Raw genomic sequence first — 20,939 nt, 5'->3', positions numbered from 1 at the left:
TTTAGAGCTCTGGCTGGTTTTGACTAAAACCCAGAATGGATTCACAGCCCCACCAAAATCGGAGCCACCAGCCTCCACTGCTAGAAGCCATGGTGAAGTGCTGTGGTTCCCTACAGCCCCTCTTTCCCTAATGTTTAGAGGCCCTAGAACTGGGGAGATTTGGGTTCAAATCCCCACTCAGCCATGAATCAGTGCAGTTCTGTCCATGTCAACTCAGACGCAACTCTCACTGGGACCAGCAGGACTTACTCCCCGGTGAGTGTGTATAGCAGCCTTGCCCAACCTGGCACCCTCCAGAGGTTTCAGACTTCAGCTCCCATCAGCCCCTGCCAATGGTCCAAAATGTTGGGAGTTGTTATCTAAAACATTTGGAAGGAACCAAGTTGGGGAAGGCTGCCATAGACCAAAAGTTTTAAAAACTGTGCTAGAGCACTAATTCTTGAAGGGCAAAGTGGTCCTTCCTTAATAAGTGTGTGTGTGTGTGTGTGTGTGTGTGTGTGTGAGTACATGCATACAGTTGCTAGAAAAGGCATAAGCCTTTCCCAGATTTATCCCAGAACATTTGCCTGGATTGTCACTCATTCCCCTATAATCTTTGCAATGTAAGCTGATAGTTCGTCTCATTTTGCCAATTCTAAGCCTTTTTGTTTCATTTAAGGTTCCCTCCACCCTAGGGATGTTGGAGGAATCCATCCAGGGAGTGGAGCTTGCCAAGCTTTCATCAGCTCAACCCCCTGGACTTCAGCTCATTTCCCTGCGAGCTGGCCCAACTTGATCTGCATCGAGCTAGGCCAATTCATGAATTTTTGAGCTTTTTAAAAAATTGCATAAATGGAAATTTGCACAAACTGTGGCTACAATTTGCATAATTTACACAAATTTAGGCCCACATTTGTGTAAATTATGGCCACAATCTGCATAAATCACACAAGTTACGGCAGCAATTTGCGCAAATCATGCACGTTATGGCTGCAATTTGCACGAATTTCTGTTTACAAAATTTTTTAAAAAACAGAAAAATTCCCATATTTTGGGAAAAACCCGCAACTTGGCTCACAAATGCAAGCTAAGTTGGGGGTGCTGTGGAAATATTAAAAGGGGCTGACATCCCTATGTCAAGGGCTCCTCTCTCAGTCTAATCCAGTAGCCAAGTCCAGACACAGACAAAGGGATTCCTTTCAAAGCTTTATTCTTCTTTTACAACTTAACAACTCTGCCGTTTGCAACTAGATCTGAGCAGCACAGTACCTATGCCCTACGTTGGAACAGTTGGTCCCCGTTTGAAAGGGAATTACTGGCAGACCCCTGAACTTAAGGACTAGGGAGAGTCCCTCCCCTTTTCCCTTGGATCCTCTGGGCGCAGCCGTTGTTTGCGCGCCAACCGGGCACTACGCCTCCTTTCTGCACCCTCCATTTGGCGCCGCTCTCTGCGTCAGCGTCGCGCGTCCATCAAGTCTGCTTCCCGCGCTCTGTCACTCCCAGGACTGCTATCTAAGCTAGGAATGCTGGTGGGAGGAATCTCCGTCAGCTGTTGGCCCTGGGAAAGAGGAGCACGCTCCTCTCCCAGGAGCGACTGCTCTTCCTCAGAATCAGAACTACTCTGGGATTCTATGGGCTCAGTGTCCACCCTGACACCCTACTCCACCCCCATGGTAAGGGACTTGGCAAAGAGGGGATGAAGCTGCTCAGTTGCTTTTTCCACTAAACAGCTTGGCCCCTGTGCTAAGGGCAAGGACTGATATTGCCAAGGAAACTGTCCATCTGTGTGTGACTCAGGAACAATGTTTCTTGGCGCTGCAAAGTCACCACCATGAGATGTTCACCTGCTGTTTTTGCATAGCAGACGTTTTCCCCTCAATGCATCCACAACATGGACCTGGTGAGCCTGCAATGTGGGAGCCTGTACACAGAAACAGTCACTACCCAAAAGTATGTGAAGGGAGGGGGGAGAGGTCACTATATCATGTCAGAAAATGGTATGAGAATCAGACCCAAAACATTTATCTGTCTGTGAATGCCAATTGGGAAGTGCATGTACATGAATGTGTTGAAGTATTTGCTTGATTGGCAAAAGATGCCTTCTAACACAGGCTGGTGCAGAGCATTTAATCTACTTGAGTGGGTGTCGACCTCTTAAAGCATTACTTATGCTCACCTGTTTTTTTTCAGTTTTATGGATGAATATGTTGACCATCACTGGGAACTAGCACGTGGCGAATGATGGCAGGATTTGGTTCCCTGGTGGGTGACATCTGACACCATCGTCAACAACCCCTCTATTTCTTGGCAAGATCTCCAACAGGATTTGGTGGGAGGCAGAGCAGGCTCAAATGGAAAATGTGCCCCAGTGTCCTCGGCAGGGGTACAGACATCTGTGGGGCACATTCTCGGTTTGCGCTGGCCTTGCCTGCTCCACAACATATAACCCTCGAGAATAGGAGGGAGGAACAGGTGGAATGGTCGTTAGACTTGCACATTGCGCTTTGCCGACTGCCCTCTGCTGTTGACCCTCCCGTCCCCAAAAACTGGGCGGCCTGCCCGCACTTTAAGATCAGAAAGAGAGGCCCTTCTCATTTGCCCACCCATGACAACAGTCAGTTGGGTGATCACATGTGAGAGGGCCTTCTCTGCAGTGGCCCCACACCTTTGGAACAAGCGGCCATTGGAGGTCCAACATACTCTGTCATTGCAGACTTTTAAGAAGGCCTTGAAAACATTTTACCTTGGCCTTCTCTTGATATGACTGCTATTGTTGCTGGTTTTATTGTTGGCTTTTATTGTTGTTTTTATTATTTTTATGTTTTTATCACTTTTAATATTTTAACTGTTTTTATGTATTTTATTGCTGTAAGCCACCTTGGGGGGGCTTCTGCCCTGAAAGGCAGCCAATAAATATTTTAAATAAATAAATAAACAATGCAACTGGCCAGCTGATAAAGCTAAGTTGCCAACGAGGGGCTTACCTGCAAGGGATTCTTTGTGCTGATGGCTAAGACTTGGTATTTGAAATAGCACAGCTCACAGCTCCAGGAACCCCTCTCACTGATCCAGCGAATCAGGCAGGGCTGGTGGGTGCAGCGGACAGACCCGTCACAGCGACATGGGCTTAGCAGCTCCCCCTGCAAGGAAAGGCAGTCGCAGAGTCAGGGGCTGAGTGAAAACAGGTGCTCATCTAATATCTATACCCTAACCCAGGGCGGGCAGAAGGTAGATTAGGATCTGCTGGTAGGCATACAGGTGATTTGCAGTAGCTCAGAAGATTTCTGACTCCCAAAGGTTTAACAACATTTTATTTATCTATTTACTTATGTATTTATCCTGCCCTTCCTCGCAAGGAGCCCAGGGTGGTTAACATCCCATATAAAGAACAATGCAACACATGAGCACCGCTGAAATTATAACTCTAAAATTACAAATCCACAATAAAACACAGCCAAACCATCACTATGACACCAGAAAACAGATAAAACACTTGCCTATTCCCTCAAAGCTTGTACAAATAAATACGTATATAATGAGCACATGAATGACAAGAATGGGGGGAACAGCCATATCCCTACTACAAAAGCTCTTTCTCCCTCCTAAGTTAGTCTACGAAAATCAAGGAGGTTTGAGGGAAAACGGGAGCAGGTTTGTTTGCGAGCATCAATTCTGTATGAGTGAAAAGGACCTCCTGGCCAGCGTGTGCTCAGAGGCACTTTGTTCTGCAATTTTATGTCTGCCTTCCTGAGCCACTATTTTGCACCTTGCCGTGGCTGATAGACCTTGGGATTCTAGCAAAAACAAAGCAAATCCCGCAAGTCTAAATCCCTAACGTTCTCATGCTTCCTGGATGACACTTCCTGGAAGCCACCAACCATTGTAGGAGCATCCAGGACCAATCAGGACAAGCCATCCCCACAAAGCCCACCAAGAAGATTCTGGGCAACATTGGGCATCTCTAGGCTTGCTGTCCATTAGTCCTCCCCTCTAAAAAAAAAAAGAAAAAAGACTGGCTTGTTAGTTCTACCTGCTTAATGTGCTGTCAGGAGAGCAAGAGGAGCAATTAGCATCAATATTTCAGACCCACTTGCAGGAAGTATTAATGATGCGTTATGGATATATGCATCGGACAAGGAAATTGCTGTGGATTCCTGTCAGCTGGAGCACAGGGGTCACCACCAGGTCTCTCATCACGTTCCAGATATGGCAATCCCATTGCTCAGGTCACAGCAACAAGGGAGGAGAGGGGCAGGGAGGAGAGAGATCAGTCGTCACAGATTGGATTAGCCCATTTGTAAAGCAAATTAAGACCAAACTGTACCCGCTTTTGCTGAAGCTGGACACATTTATTCTGAAGGGAAAGCAGCCGTATGGGGGTTCCAGACTGCACCTCTGCATTGATTTCCCACTGAAAATTAGCCACTCCTGCAGCTACTATTTTCCCCGGCTCCTGGAGGTAGCTGTTTACCCTCCAGGGCAAATAGGAATCAGGTTTCCAGCAGGGACAAGATGTGGTTGCCAAATGCTGAGTGATGGTGCAATCCAGATTGGGATTCCACATGGCTATCTTTCCTTCAAAATGAAGTGGCCAGTTTAAGCATACGTTTTTTAAAAAATGTTTTTAACGTAATGTGTAGTTTGGCCTTTATTCAGAGGGCTGGTTTTGGATGTAGAAGATCCATGGTCAAATCTCTGTCCAACTATGAACCTGACTAGGGGTTGGCTTCACTGTTATGCTTTTTCTGTACACAGGTATTTCCCCATTCCCCCCTCCTACCCTCACCCCATCAATAGTTTATGAAGATTTGTCAGGATCTAACGCAACGACGATCAATAATAGAAGTTAGGTGGAAGAACGATACATCTTACAGTTTTGAAGGAAAAAGCCATCCCTTTGGGTGGTACAAAACTATTGGGAAGAAAAGCAGATTTGAATAATTGAATTACATCCCCCTTGTTACAGTCTGGGGCCTCTGAGAAATTATTGAAGATCCAGCCTTCTGTTTTCAGTTAGGTAAGTAAGAAGATGAGGGACAGGATAAAAGGAGATAAAAGGGAAAGAAGATGTGGAAAGAGGTGATGGAGGAGGGTTAGAGAGAGAGTGTGTGTGTCATGTGAGCAAAGAGCTAAGAGTCCCTGGTTACTGTAGTTGCGGTTTTGGGGCACGCAATATTGCTGTATTCAAAGCACCCCAGAAAGGCACAGGCAAAGCATAACAGATTTCCGGACAGAACGTGAAATCCATATGCAAATGATACATCGTGAAAGCACAGAAATGCTTATTGCATCTTGTGTTCAGATATCAGGAAGCTGTAATTCGCTGCAGCTTCCCATCATGTGCACATACCACATGTACTCATAACGTAATACACATTTCTGAAGAAATGCCTCCTCCTGCATACTCCTCTTTGCATCTTAAGGTTGTCAGCTGAGCTCCCCCTATTTTTGGGTTGCACTGCAGTTGGAGGCTGAGCAGGTGGTTTTGTGGTCCAGGGCTTTCTCCAAAGGTGCGCCCTCTTCCTCTGAAATCTTCTTGCCAAAGGAAGCTCACCATAGCCGTTTGCTCCTGAATTTTAGCCAGCTAGTGATAGACTTTTTATTCAGGAAGTCCTTTAGGACACTAGTAGGCAACTGACAGTGGTTTTAGTCAGTGGAGGCTGGTGTCTCCAATGTTGGTGGGGCTGTGGAACCACTCTGGGCTTCAGTCAGAACCAGTCAGAACTCCAAAGGAGCGATCCAAGGTTCTGAACCAATTTGGAGGACTGGTTTAAGCACCTTGGATAGCTCCTCTAGAGCTCTGACTGGAACCCAGACTGGATTCACAGCCCCACTGAAATCAGAGCCACCAGCCTCCACTGCATTTATTTAGATCTGTTTTCACTTCCCCTTTCTGGTTTCTGTTGCATTATATTGGAATCACAATATTTTACGCTGGTTTTGACTGTATTTCAGGTTTTAATTGTGGGATGCTTCAAGAGTCCACAGGAATAACCATGGGGTATATACATTTTAGAAAGAACTAGGAGATCACTACATGTGGCAATATACATGCGGGTTTCATGCTCTTTCCAATACAGAAGTGCTTTCTATGTAAAGCAGGGGTGGGGCATCTCAGGCCTGGGGGCCAAATCTAGCCCTCCAGGGTTTCCTCAGGAGGCCACACCCCTTGCCCTGCCGCCACTATCCATCGTTTGGTGGTTTACTGGCTTCTGTGCGTTTTTTTCCCATTCTAAAAGGTTGAAATGCCTCTCCCAAGGCTTAGTGACTGCCAGTACAAGCCCTAAGGTAAAATACACTGGGATTTTGGTCCCACCCCTTTTGCCTTTGGCCCCGCCCACCACTGGAATGTGGCCCCTGAGAGCTTCTCCAAAATTGAATTCAGCCATCGGGCTGAAAGAGTTTCCCCACCCCTGATGTAAAAGAACAGGACTGCAGGGGAACCAGCTCTAAGCAGCCTTGGGAAAGTCACAGTTTCTCAACCGAACCTGCCTTGTATCTAAAAGCTCTGCAGAATCACCCATCCTCCATTCCACATCATAACCACATTGCCCAAACCACCTGGTCATTCACGTCTGATCTTCAGTCCACCACAAAACCACACAGAGAGGTGGCATGGCTCTTTCCATACAATCCTACCCCTCCCACCTACTTCCCCCATCCCTCTGTTACGGAAAGGCTGGGATGAAGCAAGCAGGAACAGCAGCCCATACTGCAGGAACCTGCCTTCATAATAGCCCCATTCTGATGTTCAATGAACAAGTGGAGCAGTGTGACTGGGGCCAGTTTAGCTTTTTGGCTGGCAGAAAACCAAGACCCTTCGGCACTTCCTTCGTCACCTCTGCTTGCTGCTCAAACCATTATAAGCTCTGATACAAAACCTAGGGACAGACTTTTCACACATTTTTCAGCAGTATAATGCAGGTTTGCTGCTTGAAAGTAAACTTGACAAGACGTCGTTGTCATTCCTGGCTTCCTAATAAGTGCGTGTGATGAGCAGATGTTTGCAAACACAACTTTTGTCCCCATTTGTTTTTCACACTACCATCTTTTCAAGTATACACTTAAAACATCTTAGGTATACACCAAATGCATGAATCAGTCCATTAACACACCCAGTATGGTTCAGACTCATGGTCACTTGATTTGCGTTAGGATTGAAACAGACACAACGCTGGCTTTCGGGAAAGCACTTGCTCCGCGCCTGGCCCTCCATCAGAAATAAATTTACCATGAGTGTCCTCCCCCCGCCCCATGTGCATGTAGAGATAACATACCAGCGATCTACATTTTACTCATGGCCACCATTACCTCTATATTTGGCCCCTGGTGATCTCTTAGCGCATTTTAACCATGCTTTTATGGAGAAATTGGATAGGAGACATTTTTTTCCCTCTCTCGTGATACTAAAACCCGGGGCCATCCAATGAAGCTGATTGGTGGGAGATTCAGGATAGATAAAAAGAAGTGTATGCAGAGCATAGTTAAACTGTGGAATTTACTTCCACAAGATGCAGTGATGGCCACCAATTTGGATGGCTTTAAAAGGGGACTGGACAAATTCACGAGGAGAAGGCTATCTATGGCTATTAGTCCTGATGGCTATACGCTGCTTCTAGTATCAGAGGCAGTATGCCTGTGTACATCAGTTGCTGGGGAACATGACCAGAAGGGGCTGTTGCACTCATGTCCTGCTTGTGGGTTTCCTGTGGGCAGCTGGTTGGCCACTGTGTGAACAGAATGATGGACTAGATGGGCCCTTGGTCTGATCCAGCAAGGTTCTTCTTATGTTCTTATGCTTCATAGCTACAATTAGGATGGATGTTCCATCTTATTTATTATTTGTTTGATCATTTGATTTGTATCCTGCCTTTCTGCCAAAAATGGTGCTCAAGGCAGCTAACAATAATAACATACAAGTTAAAAACAAAATCTTAACTAAAACAATCCTGCGCTCATAGCCTGGGTTGGTCACCCACTTCTAGGGAAGACGGTGACACACCTGAAGGCAACCGTCCTAAAACTGGTGCCCTCCAGATGTGATGGACTACAACTCCCAGCATGCCCCAGCTAGGGCATACTGGAAATTGTAGTCCAACACCTCTGGAGAGCACCAGGTTGGGGAAGGCAGCCTTAAGGACTAAAGTACAATGCAGAATCAAATGGCAGCTGGGTGGGTGGGACTGCAGTTCCTAAACTCGGTCTCTGTACTCAACAAAGGGCAAGGGGAGAAAAATGTAGGATTAGTCTGGCTTTCCCCTTTAAACTGCTTCACAGCCATCAAAGTATTTTGCCCTCCATTCAACACACACACACCTCTCCCAGCCTTCCATTTTTGCACAGAGCCATGGTTACATTTCGGGTCATGCTTGAGCAATGCAAGAAGCAGCAAGTTGGGGAGGCCATTTGGAGGATGTAATTAACTGTGGGGAGGGGAGGAGGGTTACTGATGCTGCAGGAAAAGGCACACAAGGAGTGGGTTGGAAAGAGCAGGCTCCAAAGCGGTAGAAGACACAAGTGCATCCCCCGCGGCTTTAGGAAGGAGGGTGGGGGAGGAAAAAGGCTCTGTCTGTAGAGGCATTTAACTTTGCCTGCACACACACACACACACACACCGCTCACCAGGGCAAACTCAGACTAAGTGGATGCCATAGATGGGCCAATGAAGATGGGCATCCACTAGATTCCAGAAAAGTTGTCATTTAAAAAGACCGCGCGGGTTCTTACACCTTATGGGTGAGGGAGGTTACAAGGTTTAACCGGTAAATGAAGTGACTGGCGAGAAAGCCTGGGAGGGTTTGCAGTGAGCTCTCCACCCCACTTGCAATCCCTTCCTTGGAAAGGGAGGGGGCACTGCAAAGATTTTGTTGTTCTTGTTTATTCGGTCAGTCGCTTCCGACTCTTCGTGACTTCATGGACCAGCCCACGCCAGAGCTTCCTGTCGGCCGTCGCCACCCCCAGCTCCCCCAAGGTCGAGTCCGTCACCTCCACAATATCATCCATCCATCTAGCCCTTGGTCGGCCCCTCTTCCTTTTGCCTTCCACTTTCCCTAGCATCAGCATCTTCTCCAGGGTGTCCTGTCTTCTCATTATGTAGCCAAGGTACTTCAGTTTTGCCTTTAATATCATTGCCTCAAGTGAGCAGTCTGGCTTTATTTCCTGGAGAATGGACTGGTTTGATCTTCTTGCAGTCCAAGGCACTCTCAGAATTTTCCTCCAGCACCACAGTTCAAAAGCATCTATCTTCCTTCGCTCAGCCTTCCTTATGGTCCAGCTCTCGCAGCCATAGGTTACTATGGGGAATACCATTGCTTTAACTATGTGGACCTTTGTTGCCAGTGTGATGTCTCTGCTCTTCACTATTTGATCAAGATTTGTCATTGCTGTCCTCCCAAGAAGTAAACGTCTTCTGATTTCCTGGCTGCAGTCAGCGTCTGCAGTAATCTTTGCGCCTAGAAAGACAAAGTCTGTCACTGCCTCCACATTTTCTCCCTCTATTTGCCAGTTATCAATCAAGCTGGTTGCCATAATCTTGGTTTTTTTGAGATTTAACTGCAACCCAGCTTTTGCACTTTCTTCTTTCACCTTCGTCATGAGGTTCCTCAGCTCCTCCTCGCTTTCAGCCATCAAAGTGGGATCATCTGCATATCGGAGATTGTTAATGTTTCTTCCAGCGATTTTAACTCCAGCCTTGGCTTCATCAAGCCCAGCACGTCGCATGATGTGTTCTGCGTACAGGTGGAATAGGTAGGGTGAGAGTATACAACCCTGCCGTACTCCTTTCCCAATCTTAAACCAGTCCGTTGTTCCGTGGTCTGTTCTTACCGTTGCTACTTGGTCGTTATACAGATTCCTCAGGAGGCAGACAAGATGACTTGGTATCCCCATACCACCAAGAACTTGCCAGAATTTGTTAAGGGGATGGAAATGATAGCGAAAGGTCGGCCAAACTGTTGTAATCAAGTTATTGCTTGCCTCCTGTGGTGCGCCAGTACCACAGTTTTAACGTGGAGTGGGTGTCAGGTGCTTTGGGGCTTGATGGGTCAGGCACCCGTCAGGGCTCAAATTATGGAGGAAAAGTGGCGGGTTTCATGAAATGCACAAGCCCACTCCTGACTTCCCTGAATGTTAAACATATTATGTGTCCCAACCCCGCCAACAGCCTTCTTTAAAAAACAAACCCACAAACACAGTAGTTAAGGGAGCCAGCACAAAAGAGAAAGGGAGCAAGCCCCTCTGGTCCCACACTTATAATGAGTACTGGCACCAACCCCCTATTCCCTACACTACCAGCCCATAGAGTGGAGGATGGCACTACAGGCTGTTTATCGGGACACTAGCAACACAGCCCACAAATCCTCCTGGTCCTGAAAATCAGGTGACTCCCAAGAGCCAATCCCATGGCACTAGCTAATATAAAGCTCTCAGATCAGCTGCACAACCTCAGGCCTAACTTGTCACTAAGGGAATGCTGTCTAAATATGCACAGGATTATACCCTAAGGTTATCAACTTGTGCCTGGGCTTTACAATTTTGGATTACAGGTCTTGGTGGGATCACATGAATGAATGCTTAAGAGTGTCTTTTAAAAGCCTGTTGGATCAGATCACAGGCCTATCTAGCCCAACACTCTGTTCTCACAGTGGTCAACCAGATGCCCTTGAGAAGCACGCAAGCAGGATATGCGTGCAACAGTACGCTCTCGCTTGTGTTCCCAGCAACTGGCATACAGATGCATACTGCCTGTGATACTGAAGGTGATATATAGCTAGCATGTCTAGGAGCTATTGTAAGCCCTACACTCCATGAATTGTCCAGTCCCCTTTTAAAGCCATCCAAGTTGGAAACCATCACTACATCTTGTGGAAGAGAATTTTATAACTTAACTATGTGCCCTGTGAAGAAGTACTTCCTTTTGCCTGACTTGAATTTCCCAGTGTTCAGCTCCAATGGATGACCCTGGATTCTAGTATCATGAGAGGGAGAAAAAGTTCTCTCTCTCCACAGTATGTGTAATTTTATATACCTCTATCATGTCCCTGCTCACTCACCCTTTTTCTAAGCTAAAAAGCCCAAATGTTGCAACCTTTCCTCACAGAGGAGTTGCTCCAACCCCCTGATCATTTTTTTCTGCATCTCTTCCAGATCTACAATATCCTTTTGAGGTGCTGTGACCAGAACTGTGCACAGTATTCCAAGTGTGCTCCTATCATAGATTTGTATAAACACATGATGATATGGGCAATTTTATTTTCGATTCCTTTCCTAATGATCCCCAACATGGAATTTGCCTTTTTCACAGTACCTGCACATGGGGTCAACACTTTCATTGAGCTATACACACACACACATACACACACAGTCCCTCCATGTAGAAAACCAGCCTAACAAAGGGCTAGGCTAGAACCCTTCTCCGTAACATCTAGTTTTCTACAGGCGGGGAATGTTTTCCTTCCTGAAATCCTCTCTGAGTGATTGAACCTTGGCACTTTCCGTTTATAAAGCTTTTGTCCTACCATTGAACAATGGTCCCTAGCCTCATATGTTCAGTTTTGCTGATAATACAGGTGTGTTGGTGTTTTTAAAAAATTGGGAAATCAAATTGACAATCAATACCAAATGTTGGTATATTCTTGAGGCTCAAAATTATCTAACAGAGATCTGCCTTGACTATACCATACCATGCAGGTACACAAGAGACTGAAGTTTGCAGAGAACAGGATGGGTAATATTGTTTTGTGCTCCTTCTTGCCCCAAGCAGTGGGGAAAGTCCAAGGCTATCTTTACAGCATAATTCTCTTTTGGGGGAAGAGAGCACTCGCAACGTATAGCATCCTTCCCCACCTTGGTGCCCCCTGGATGTGTTGGACTGCAACTCCCATAATTCCCAGGCAACATGGCCATTGGGGAAAGGTTACTAATAGTGTCCTTGTAATGTGCTCGATGAGCAGGTATTATGAGGGCACAGAAGCAAGCACACAGGCAGGCATTGCTAGCTCCAATGATGTTTCAGTCTTGGCTCCCAAAATTCATGCCAGCTCTTTACCAGCCAAATTAATTCTACTGCTGCTATTGATCTCTCCTTGCATGGAAACTATAGGCTTAGATTGAGCAAGTTCAGCCCCCCTACTGTGAGCTGCGGGCTCACTTTCCAGATGCTTGGAAAAGCAAGCTAGCCATTATTGTCCATTGCTCTCTACCTATGACCAGCCCATGCCAAACCCAGAGAAAGAACAGTTTCTCGACTTACAAAAACAGCAACAATGTATGAAAAGGTCTTTCATTAATTACTTAGTTTTCCATTATTTCTAACCAGGCCACGGGGAAATGGAAAGAAATGTTTCTCCTTTCTCCCAAACGTATATGGATCTGAGCTTTTATAACAGCAACCCTGCAACAGCCACATAATCAGTAGGCAGTAGCTGTCGGTGGGAGGAAACCTTGTCTGTGATGCATTTAGTACAATATGAGTATGCCATCAATTGTTCATCTGAATCAATTCTCAGATTATGATTTCCACGTGATGATAACCATCTCGTTTAGCTTCACTTGATTTTACATGACATGGGCTCCAGCGGTATAATGGGGTGTATTTCACTCATCAGGAAAAATTACTACTATGGGGAAAAAAAGATACAAAAATGGGCATTACTGCCCGTTTCCACCATTCTTCCCCACTCCCCTTTAGTTTTCTCTGCAAAGCTTAGAGTCACTGTGTGCTCTCATACAGAGATCTGGCCGCTAGTTCCCTCTGCCCACTGAGTGCCAGCTGGATCTCATTCTAAAGGTGGAAGCCCTAGACCTCCGTGGTCCTCTTCAGAAGCTAGTGTGCAAGCAACAATGCCTCTTGCTAAGAAGGTGTGCCAGGGATTCATCTGCTAGCTCAAGGAAGGAACATACCACTGGCTTGGCTGGATATGGTAATCGGCAATTTCACGGCTGGCTAATTCTGTTTGCTGCTGCCCTGCGCGCGCGCTCTCTCTCTCTCTCTCTCTCTCTCTCTCACACACACACACACACATGCACGACTGGCCCTACCACAAGGCAGAGTGAGGCAGCTGCCTCAGGAAGCATATTTGGGGTGTCATGAAAGGGCACCAAATAGTTTTTTAATTTGTTGCTATTGCATTTTTACTGCCAGGGATGGGGAGATGTGCTAGTGAGGTTTTCTGTCTCATGTGCCCAAAAAACCCAGCCAGTCTTGGGTACTGTGTACCTTGACCTCAGGAAGGGAGGGGCACCATTTGCTGCTCCGCCTCAGGCAGCAAAATGTCTTAGGCTGGTCCTGCGTTCGCACGCGCGCGCGCACACACACATGTACAAACCTTGCCCACAGAGCCACAGGACTGCTGCTTGCACATGGGATGTGGGAGGCCACAGTGGAAACATTTCAGGGACTTGCAACATGGTGCATATACTCGCTGGCCTGGCTCAGTTCAGCTCCCTGCCTCAAATTCCCTGCTACCACCACACTGCTACTTCTGTACTCAACAGAATTCCTCCACATGCTCAAAGAAGCAGCCTTGGAAAGGACAGGTAGGTCAAAAATATAACAACAGAAAAATGCGCTCCACCCCAGAGCTGCCACAGGTATCACGTTCACCATGGGAGTGCTGATACGTGCAGTGCATTTCCCACCCTGGTGTATCGTTGAGTAGAATTTATGAGGTGAGTCAGAGCCAAATCTACCCCTTGCCACATCGCCCAGGGGCAGGAAACGTTGCTACATGATCGCTCTTACCCATGGAGCGAGTGCCAAGATGTGGCCAGAACAGTGGGTGCATAATTACAGAGATCGATTTCACTTGTGGCAAAATAACATCCACCCCAGTTCTCAGCAATCCTTACAAGCTCCAGTAAGGCAGGCCAGTTTTTCTGTCCCCACATTGCCGGCGGAGAAGAGGGCGAGGGGGCCTGCCTAAGGCCACCTACTGAGTTCGTCATTGAGAGAACACGTATCCTGGGAACTTCCCAGCACCCACCTTTTAGCCACTGTTCAAACAGGGGCTGTGGACAATTGCACATGAATTCAGACCCAAAGTGGTTGTTTTTCAACTGGGGCCTGCCAGCCGTCAGTCCTCCTCCCATCCATTGCCGAGACTGAAATGGGGAAATGAGCTGGAAGCAGACCTTCAGCTTGAGCACGCAGCAGAATGCACTGCTCCATTCACCGGGCAAGGCCAAAAGGCCAGGTTCCCAGTGTTTATACCACTACCAGGCTATCAGGCCAGTTCCTGGTTGGGGGGCGGCCCTTGACAACATGCCCTAGGTGGGACCTCTGCCCCCCTGCTTCCTCACCCACCTCGCCTCCCAGAGGGAGAAGACAGGCAAGTGAACAGCACAGTTGGCTTCAAGGAGCAACGGCTTGCCCAAGCTTGCTCACCTGCCCACTCTTTGTCTCTCCAGTGGCTGGGGTTAGGCTGAGACGGAAAAGGCAGGCAAGCAGGCAGAGGCTGCTCCTTGCTACTGTCCTGGCTTGCTTGCCTGCTCACAAGGAGCAGCCACAGGGGACAGAGCTCAGGTGGCTGGTGCTCCTCAGCACCAGCGGGCCCTCCTGAGTCACTCGACCTCTCGGCAGCTACCGGATCATGCCAACCACAAGCCAGCCCTGCCCGGCCAATGATGACCCGGGATCCACTCTCCCCGCCAAGCTCAGCGCCCAATGTCGCCTGCCCCCTGTTCCCCTGCCGTACCCGACGGAGGCTCTGCAAAACCCCAGGCAGCTCGCTAGGCTCAGCTCCAGGTCAAGACAGTCACTGCGGCCACATCAGCTCATTGCCCAGAGAGTTCACACTCGGGCAGGTTCCTCTCGCGAGATGCCTCTTTTTCCTTGCTGTTACACCCTTGCTCATTCACTCTCCTGCTGTTCCAGCCCCAGTCCCAGTGGCAGCAAGCCCCGTGGTCCAGCTCACAGGGTCAGGGCACACACACTCCAAGATGTGTGTGTGTGTGGGGGGGGGGGAGGCATGGCTGGGCACCTGCCAAGGCCACACCCCTGCAGGGACCCCACTGCCAATCCTCCTGGCCCAGCTGCTGTTTCTTTCTGTCATTGCTTGTTCGCCTGCCCTCTTCTGGCATGCAAGCGGTGACCTGAGAAGATAGATACAGCAGCATCCTTCACTTGCCTTGGGCTCTCCCTCTGGGCAGTTGTACACATTTAGTCCAGAGGAGGAAGGCAAGTGAATGGAGAGCTGGCTCCAGGTTTTGGGGGGCCCTAGAGCAAGACACCCTCAATGTCCTTCCTCCCTCAGTGAGTCTCTGCTCCTCTTCCTCTTCCTCATTGCTGCCACGTGCTTCCTTGGCAGGCAGACAGCCAGTGAGCGAGGAGGCCGTGGTGTCTCCTGCTCGTCCTCCTCACCCCCGTTGTTGTCTGGGCCAGAGCAAGAGGCAAGTGAGCAAGCAGCTTCCAGTGGTGAAGAGGGGGAGCAACTCCAGGGGGCTCTTGTCAGTGGGTCCCTGCTGGGATGTGGGCCCATGGCAGGTGCCCAGCCATGCCAACCCTTCACACCAGCCCTGAGTAAATGGGCAGCGGAGGGCATCTTACCCAAGGGTCTCACAAAACCTCTAGTCAACACAGGTGAGGCAGGCCAGGAGGGATGTCTGCACATATGGATTCAGAGGTATGCTGTGTCTGCTGATTTTCCTTAATTTATTTTGCTTCTCTGGTGGAGAAAAGGAGGCGCAAAAAGCTATACATGGTTCACAAGCCCCACCACCTGACTGCTGGAAACCCTGCTCAATTCGCCTTCTGGATTCTGAAATCCATACCCCCCCCCCATACACACATCTGCCAAGGCTGTTAATTAAATAAATATACAGAGAAACAAACAATAAACAACATTCACTCAGCAGAATTCCAAGGCACAGTCTTAAAGCCTAGGAAAATAAATGCTCAGGATGCTGAATTCTCCTGTCAGTACTATATTTTGGAACTGAATGGCATAACAGCAGAATAAACACAGCCGTGTCTTTGTCTTTGTCTTCTGCTACTACTACTACCAATATGATCTCTGTATCCTTTTTTAGTGCACAACATGCTTCAGAGTACTTACCTCATTCATTCCAATAATAATTCTATGAAGCAGGTTGGAGCCAGGTGCAAAATGCTGGCTGAGGTGGGCTGACATACATTAAGAAATGAGGAACAGGGTGCCTGCGTGCAAATGCTCAGCCCCGGAATTTGTGACCAGTACCAGTACCAAATTCACAAGGCGTTCCACACACAAATCCACTTTTTTCAGCAACGAAATTTGGGGCAGGGGGGCGGGGAGGCTTTTTGGTTGTTGCAAGTAAATAAATAGGTACTGCCTCGGCGGGAAAGGTAACAGCGTTCCGTGCACCTCGGTGTTCAGTCATGCCGGCCACATGACCACGGAAGCGTCTTCGGACAGCGCTGGCTCTTCGGCTTAGAAACGGGGATGAGCACCGCACCCTAGAGTCGGACACGACTGGTTGGGGACAGCTTTACCTTTTTATCCCTAGACAACTGGGAGTCAGAAACTCTTGCCCATCTACGGCAGATCTACCAGTAGATCCTGTTCTGCCTCCTGCCTATCCCTGCACTACAACACACCATTGTTCTCATATTATTGCTGTGATGTGGTTGCTGGCAAAAAACACTTCAATGTGATAGGCACGACAACACCACAGTGATAAAGTCTGTCAACGAGCAACCATATTAAGATGAGCCAGTGTGGTGTAGTGGTTAAGAATGTTGGACTGGGATTTGAGAGATCTGGGTTCCAGTCCCCACTTGGCTATGAAACTCATCGGGTGACTTTTGGTCAATCGCAGACTCTCAGCCGAACTTGCCTCACAGGTTGTTGCAGTGGTGTGGGTTTTCTAGAATATTCTGAATTGGATTTGGGGAAATCCAAACTGGGAAATTTTTCCAGTGCAGATTAGGCTAATCTGCATAGGGTCATTTGCATCGGAAAATGTTCCGTTTCCACTGGAAAATTTTCAGTTTGCATCAGAAAATCCCTACAGAGTTATCTAATTTAGCATGTTTACTAAATACAAATCAACAACAAAGCTTAAAAAGTACCCCTTGTTAATTGTTTGTCCCAAAGTACTAGAAGTATTTGACTTGAAATACTTGAGGGGGGAGATTAAAGCACACCTAATGTGATTTAAATATTATATTATGTAGATATTCTTATTGGAATAACTGCAAAAAAAATTAAAGATAACAGCATGGATTTCTCTTATATTGTTAAATATAAGAGAGAAACAAAAGGTACTGAAAACTGTTCACACACTCATTCAGCCTTCCCTAACCTAGTGTGCTGCACATAGTTTGGGCTACAACTCCCAGCATCCTTCAGTCAGCATTAATTTTAGCAACCCAAAGAACTGTGCATGATATGGTGACAACCACTCATCTATTTCGACAGAGTCCAACTGTCTTCCACTGAGGTTGTTGGAGCACCTTCAGTTTCACTGCCACCATTTATTAGCTCCATTTCACACCGTGTAGAACTTTTGCAACTATATGTATTTGCGCATATATGTATTTCAATTTTATAAATATAAATATATATATATATACACATACATTCTCTCACACACTTTCTAGAGATAATCACCTGAAAAACATTAATTACAACTTTGAAACTGCCAAGCTTGCCTAATACTGTATTTGCAATTGGCATCAATTCATTGTTACTAATGAACTTATGAAATAGAACACTTTCTGTGGAAAAATAAAGCACTGGAAAAATTTCTGTTTTGGAAAAATTTCTGCCCCACATCATTGGGTTGTTGTAAGGATAAAATGGAGAGGAGCAGAACCATGTATGCCGCCTTGAGTTCCTTGCAAGAGGAAAAAAGATGGGATAAGGAAAAAGGATGTCCAGATGCCAGCACACATTGCTGGCAGCCACATGCATAAAGGTGTCCCACTAAATGTGTTCTTCCTTAACAACATGTTTAACAGGCTACAGACATTATCATTGCAGCATAGGGTGAATACCATACTGAAAAGGGTTGTGGTGACAACCACAGTACAGCAATAAAGCAGCCTTGTATTTAAGCATTCGCCATAGGTGACAAGGAGTTGTGTGCAGGTGAGTGCATGGAATTCCATGCAGGAGAGGAGGGAAGCCCCTCCTCCATACCTAACACAGTAAAAATGCAGGAGGAGGGACAGAACTCTCCATCCCTCCCACTGCCACCCCTGGGCAAGCCAGTAAATTATTTTGCAGGCTGTTAACATCTGTGGGCTTATTTACAAGGCTCCAATAACATGAGAATCAGGTCAGCGTGGTGCAATGGACAGAAGGTTAGCCCCAGGTGCTTGTTGTTGTTGTTGTTGTTGTGTTTTTCAGCAGCAACCACACCACGGCAACAGCTTTAGAATCAGGCCACTGTCTTAGACCACTCGACAGCCATGCTTGTTATACCTCACCAAGAATTTGAGTAGTGATGCGCATACAACCATAATACGGTCAGACCCTTAGGCAAGGAACTGTCACTTCAATGTTCTGTACAGCTCCTAGCAAGCTGTTGGCACTAAATACATGTTAAACAGTAGTAAAGCAAGCCCTCAGTCAGAGGCTGCAATTATGTTCTCCAAGGAACAGTATGCCTAATGAAGATGGGAGTCAGCCATTTTGGTTCTTCAGAGAGGGAAGGCCCAGGAGTTGGGGGAGCATGATTTAACAGTGCCTCTTTAACAGTGCCTCTTTAACAGTGCTGATTTCATCTTCTGAGAATAGTGTAATAGTGTCCCATAATCTTGTTCTGTATGTGAAAATTCAAACTAAGCTGGAATCACAAGCTACATAACTAAAAGAAAACACACAGAATATTTGGATGTAAGCCGCCATAGTCTCTCTTGACTAATTGGCTTAAAATGCAAATATTCCCGCTTTACTGATTTGTGGATCAACTGGGTTTCAACTCTTCATGGGAATGGATTTTGTTTCCTATTGTTCTTTGGCCAAAAGGCAGCACAGAAATCACTTATAACATATAACATGTTGCAGTGTATTTCTATACTGCCTTTTGGCCAAAAAGGCCCCCTAAGGCAGCTCACAGAGGGTAAAATACAACTACAAAACTCAAGCTAAAAGGGTATCTTGCTCATCGTTTTCCAGCATTAATGTTGTAATAAATACATATCTAAAAAAGGCAGAGCAAAATTAACATTTAAAAACCCAAAGTTTCCCATAGTTACCCTTAGAATTTGGGGCACTCCTAAGCACAATGAACCCATAAGAAAGAAGCATCAGTCCTTTAATCCTTTTGTCAGCACTTCTGGGCCTTGGTTGCAGGGAAAGTTTTTGTATTTGTTGTTGTGTGATGTTTTATCGATTTTATCTTGTGAGAAAAGTGGGACATACATTACTAAAATAAAAATAAAATAACACATCCAATTCCAGGTCAGGCAAAGAGAGCAAGAGCAGGACTAGAGACTAGGAGTGGGAGAAACAGTGAGCTAAAGAAGTGGAGAGAAACAGTAAGGCTGGGAAGGAGGGGGAAACAGCAAGGAAAAGGTAAAGAGGGGAGAGAGGAGAGAAAGAGCAAGGCTAGAGACTAGAGAGGGAGAGAAAGAAGACAGTTGTAGCATTTTCCAGGATTTTTCTTAAAATGTTTGAAGTGGGCAGGGAGGGGAGAGCTTTGTGAACACCATTGGAGGTCCCCATGGGAGCCATGTTACGGACCCCTGGTCTATTGTTGGGGCCCCTGTAGGCCACAATGAAAAGTGCACTGTGGCATCGGCAATGATGGGAGATCATGTCGCAGTTGAGGGAACCTTATCACCCTTCTCAAAATTCTCAAAGAGCTGAACCCAGAGAAAAAGGGGAAAGAGAGAGTGGAGAGAGAGATGGAGAGAGAGTGAGAATGAGAGAAAAGGGGTGGGGGAGAGAGAAAGAGAAGAGAGAGAGAGAGAAAAAAGAAAGAAGGGGTGACAAAAAGAAAATGGGTGGGTGGTTGCCAGCTCTGCCCCCCAGATTTGTACCCCCCAAGATTCCCTCCCACTGCCCCAGAAATCAAGCCATTTACATTTTAAGAAAAGCTTCCCCAGCCGTCTTTAACCATTTCCTCACTTCCGCAGCTCCTCTTTGGGCATTCTCCCAGTTTTTTGTCTTCTCTCAGATTGTTCTTTCTGACCTTCCCCTCATTCAACTAACCCACTCCCTTTTTCAGTCCTTTATCAGCAGTGGTGTAGTCATCAGTTTGGAAGTACAGGTGTTCATCATGACAGTCTGCATAGAACCCCCCGCGCACACACACACACACCAGAGAGACCAAAAATTGCAGACAACTGTGGTGATCCATATCAACAAGCCAGTTCTAGCACTTTTCGTCTCCACCAGGAGCAGGTCTTTAAGCTACTAGGTTTTAATTACTTATTCAAGACCAAGCCACCTCCAAACACTTTGCATTCAATGAGGAACAATATATTGCTGCTGGGAAAATTCATCCCCCACCCCCAGCTACTGGGAGAATGACAGCCGAGGGAACAGAGAAGTCTGCAAGGGGTGGCAGATGACATCAGCAACCCTGTTAATCAAGAAGTGGTAGTGCTGCATCCTTGTGAGCCCTGGTTCCACTACACCACTGTTTATCAGCACCCCACCACTGTGCAGCTACTGCCTTTCTTGCCTGGTGCTACCTCCTTTCCCTACCTCTCCTTTCTTAGCTCATACTGCCTGTCCTGACCCTCTCTGAGATCAGAGCAGCTGAGCCAATGGCAGCTAAAGACGCATACGCCCGCCCTGCCCCCATGACATTAAGGCAAGTTATCCAATCACTATCCTCAGGAAATCCTTAAGCATAATCTAAAGTAGGGATAGTGGGGTTGTGGGACAGAAATTTAGAGGCAGGACTTTGGAGTTGTTTTCTTAGATTATCATCTGGGAAGAATCTGGGTTCTAAAACTGGGGGGCAGGGGAGATTTTAACCAAGACTCTTTGTTCTACTTGTGAATATGGGCGAGGAATAGGATCAGT

At 46.9% G+C, this 20,939-nt stretch overlaps 1 protein-coding gene across 1 annotated transcript in view; it reads right to left on the bottom strand.

The window, feature by feature from the left end:
• The window catches only part of MARCHF9 (membrane associated ring-CH-type finger 9), a 49,369-nt gene that overhangs the window by 11,840 nt on the left and 16,590 nt on the right, over positions 1-20,939 (bottom strand). Inside the window, exon 2 of the mRNA XM_084836840.1 lies at positions 2,964-3,119. Coding sequence (XP_084692966.1) covers positions 2,964-3,119 — 156 coding nt within the window. The remainder of the gene's footprint in view (positions 1-2,963; positions 3,120-20,939) is intronic.

This window comes from Heloderma suspectum, chromosome 2 (genome assembly GCF_057233095.1).
Source record: "Heloderma suspectum isolate Gila_16-S chromosome 2, 16-S_ref, whole genome shotgun sequence".
NCBI lineage: Eukaryota > Metazoa > Chordata > Lepidosauria > Squamata > Helodermatidae > Heloderma > Heloderma suspectum.
Note: the sequence above shows the minus strand (reverse complement) of the source record. Positions and strands in the feature narration are given on the sequence as shown.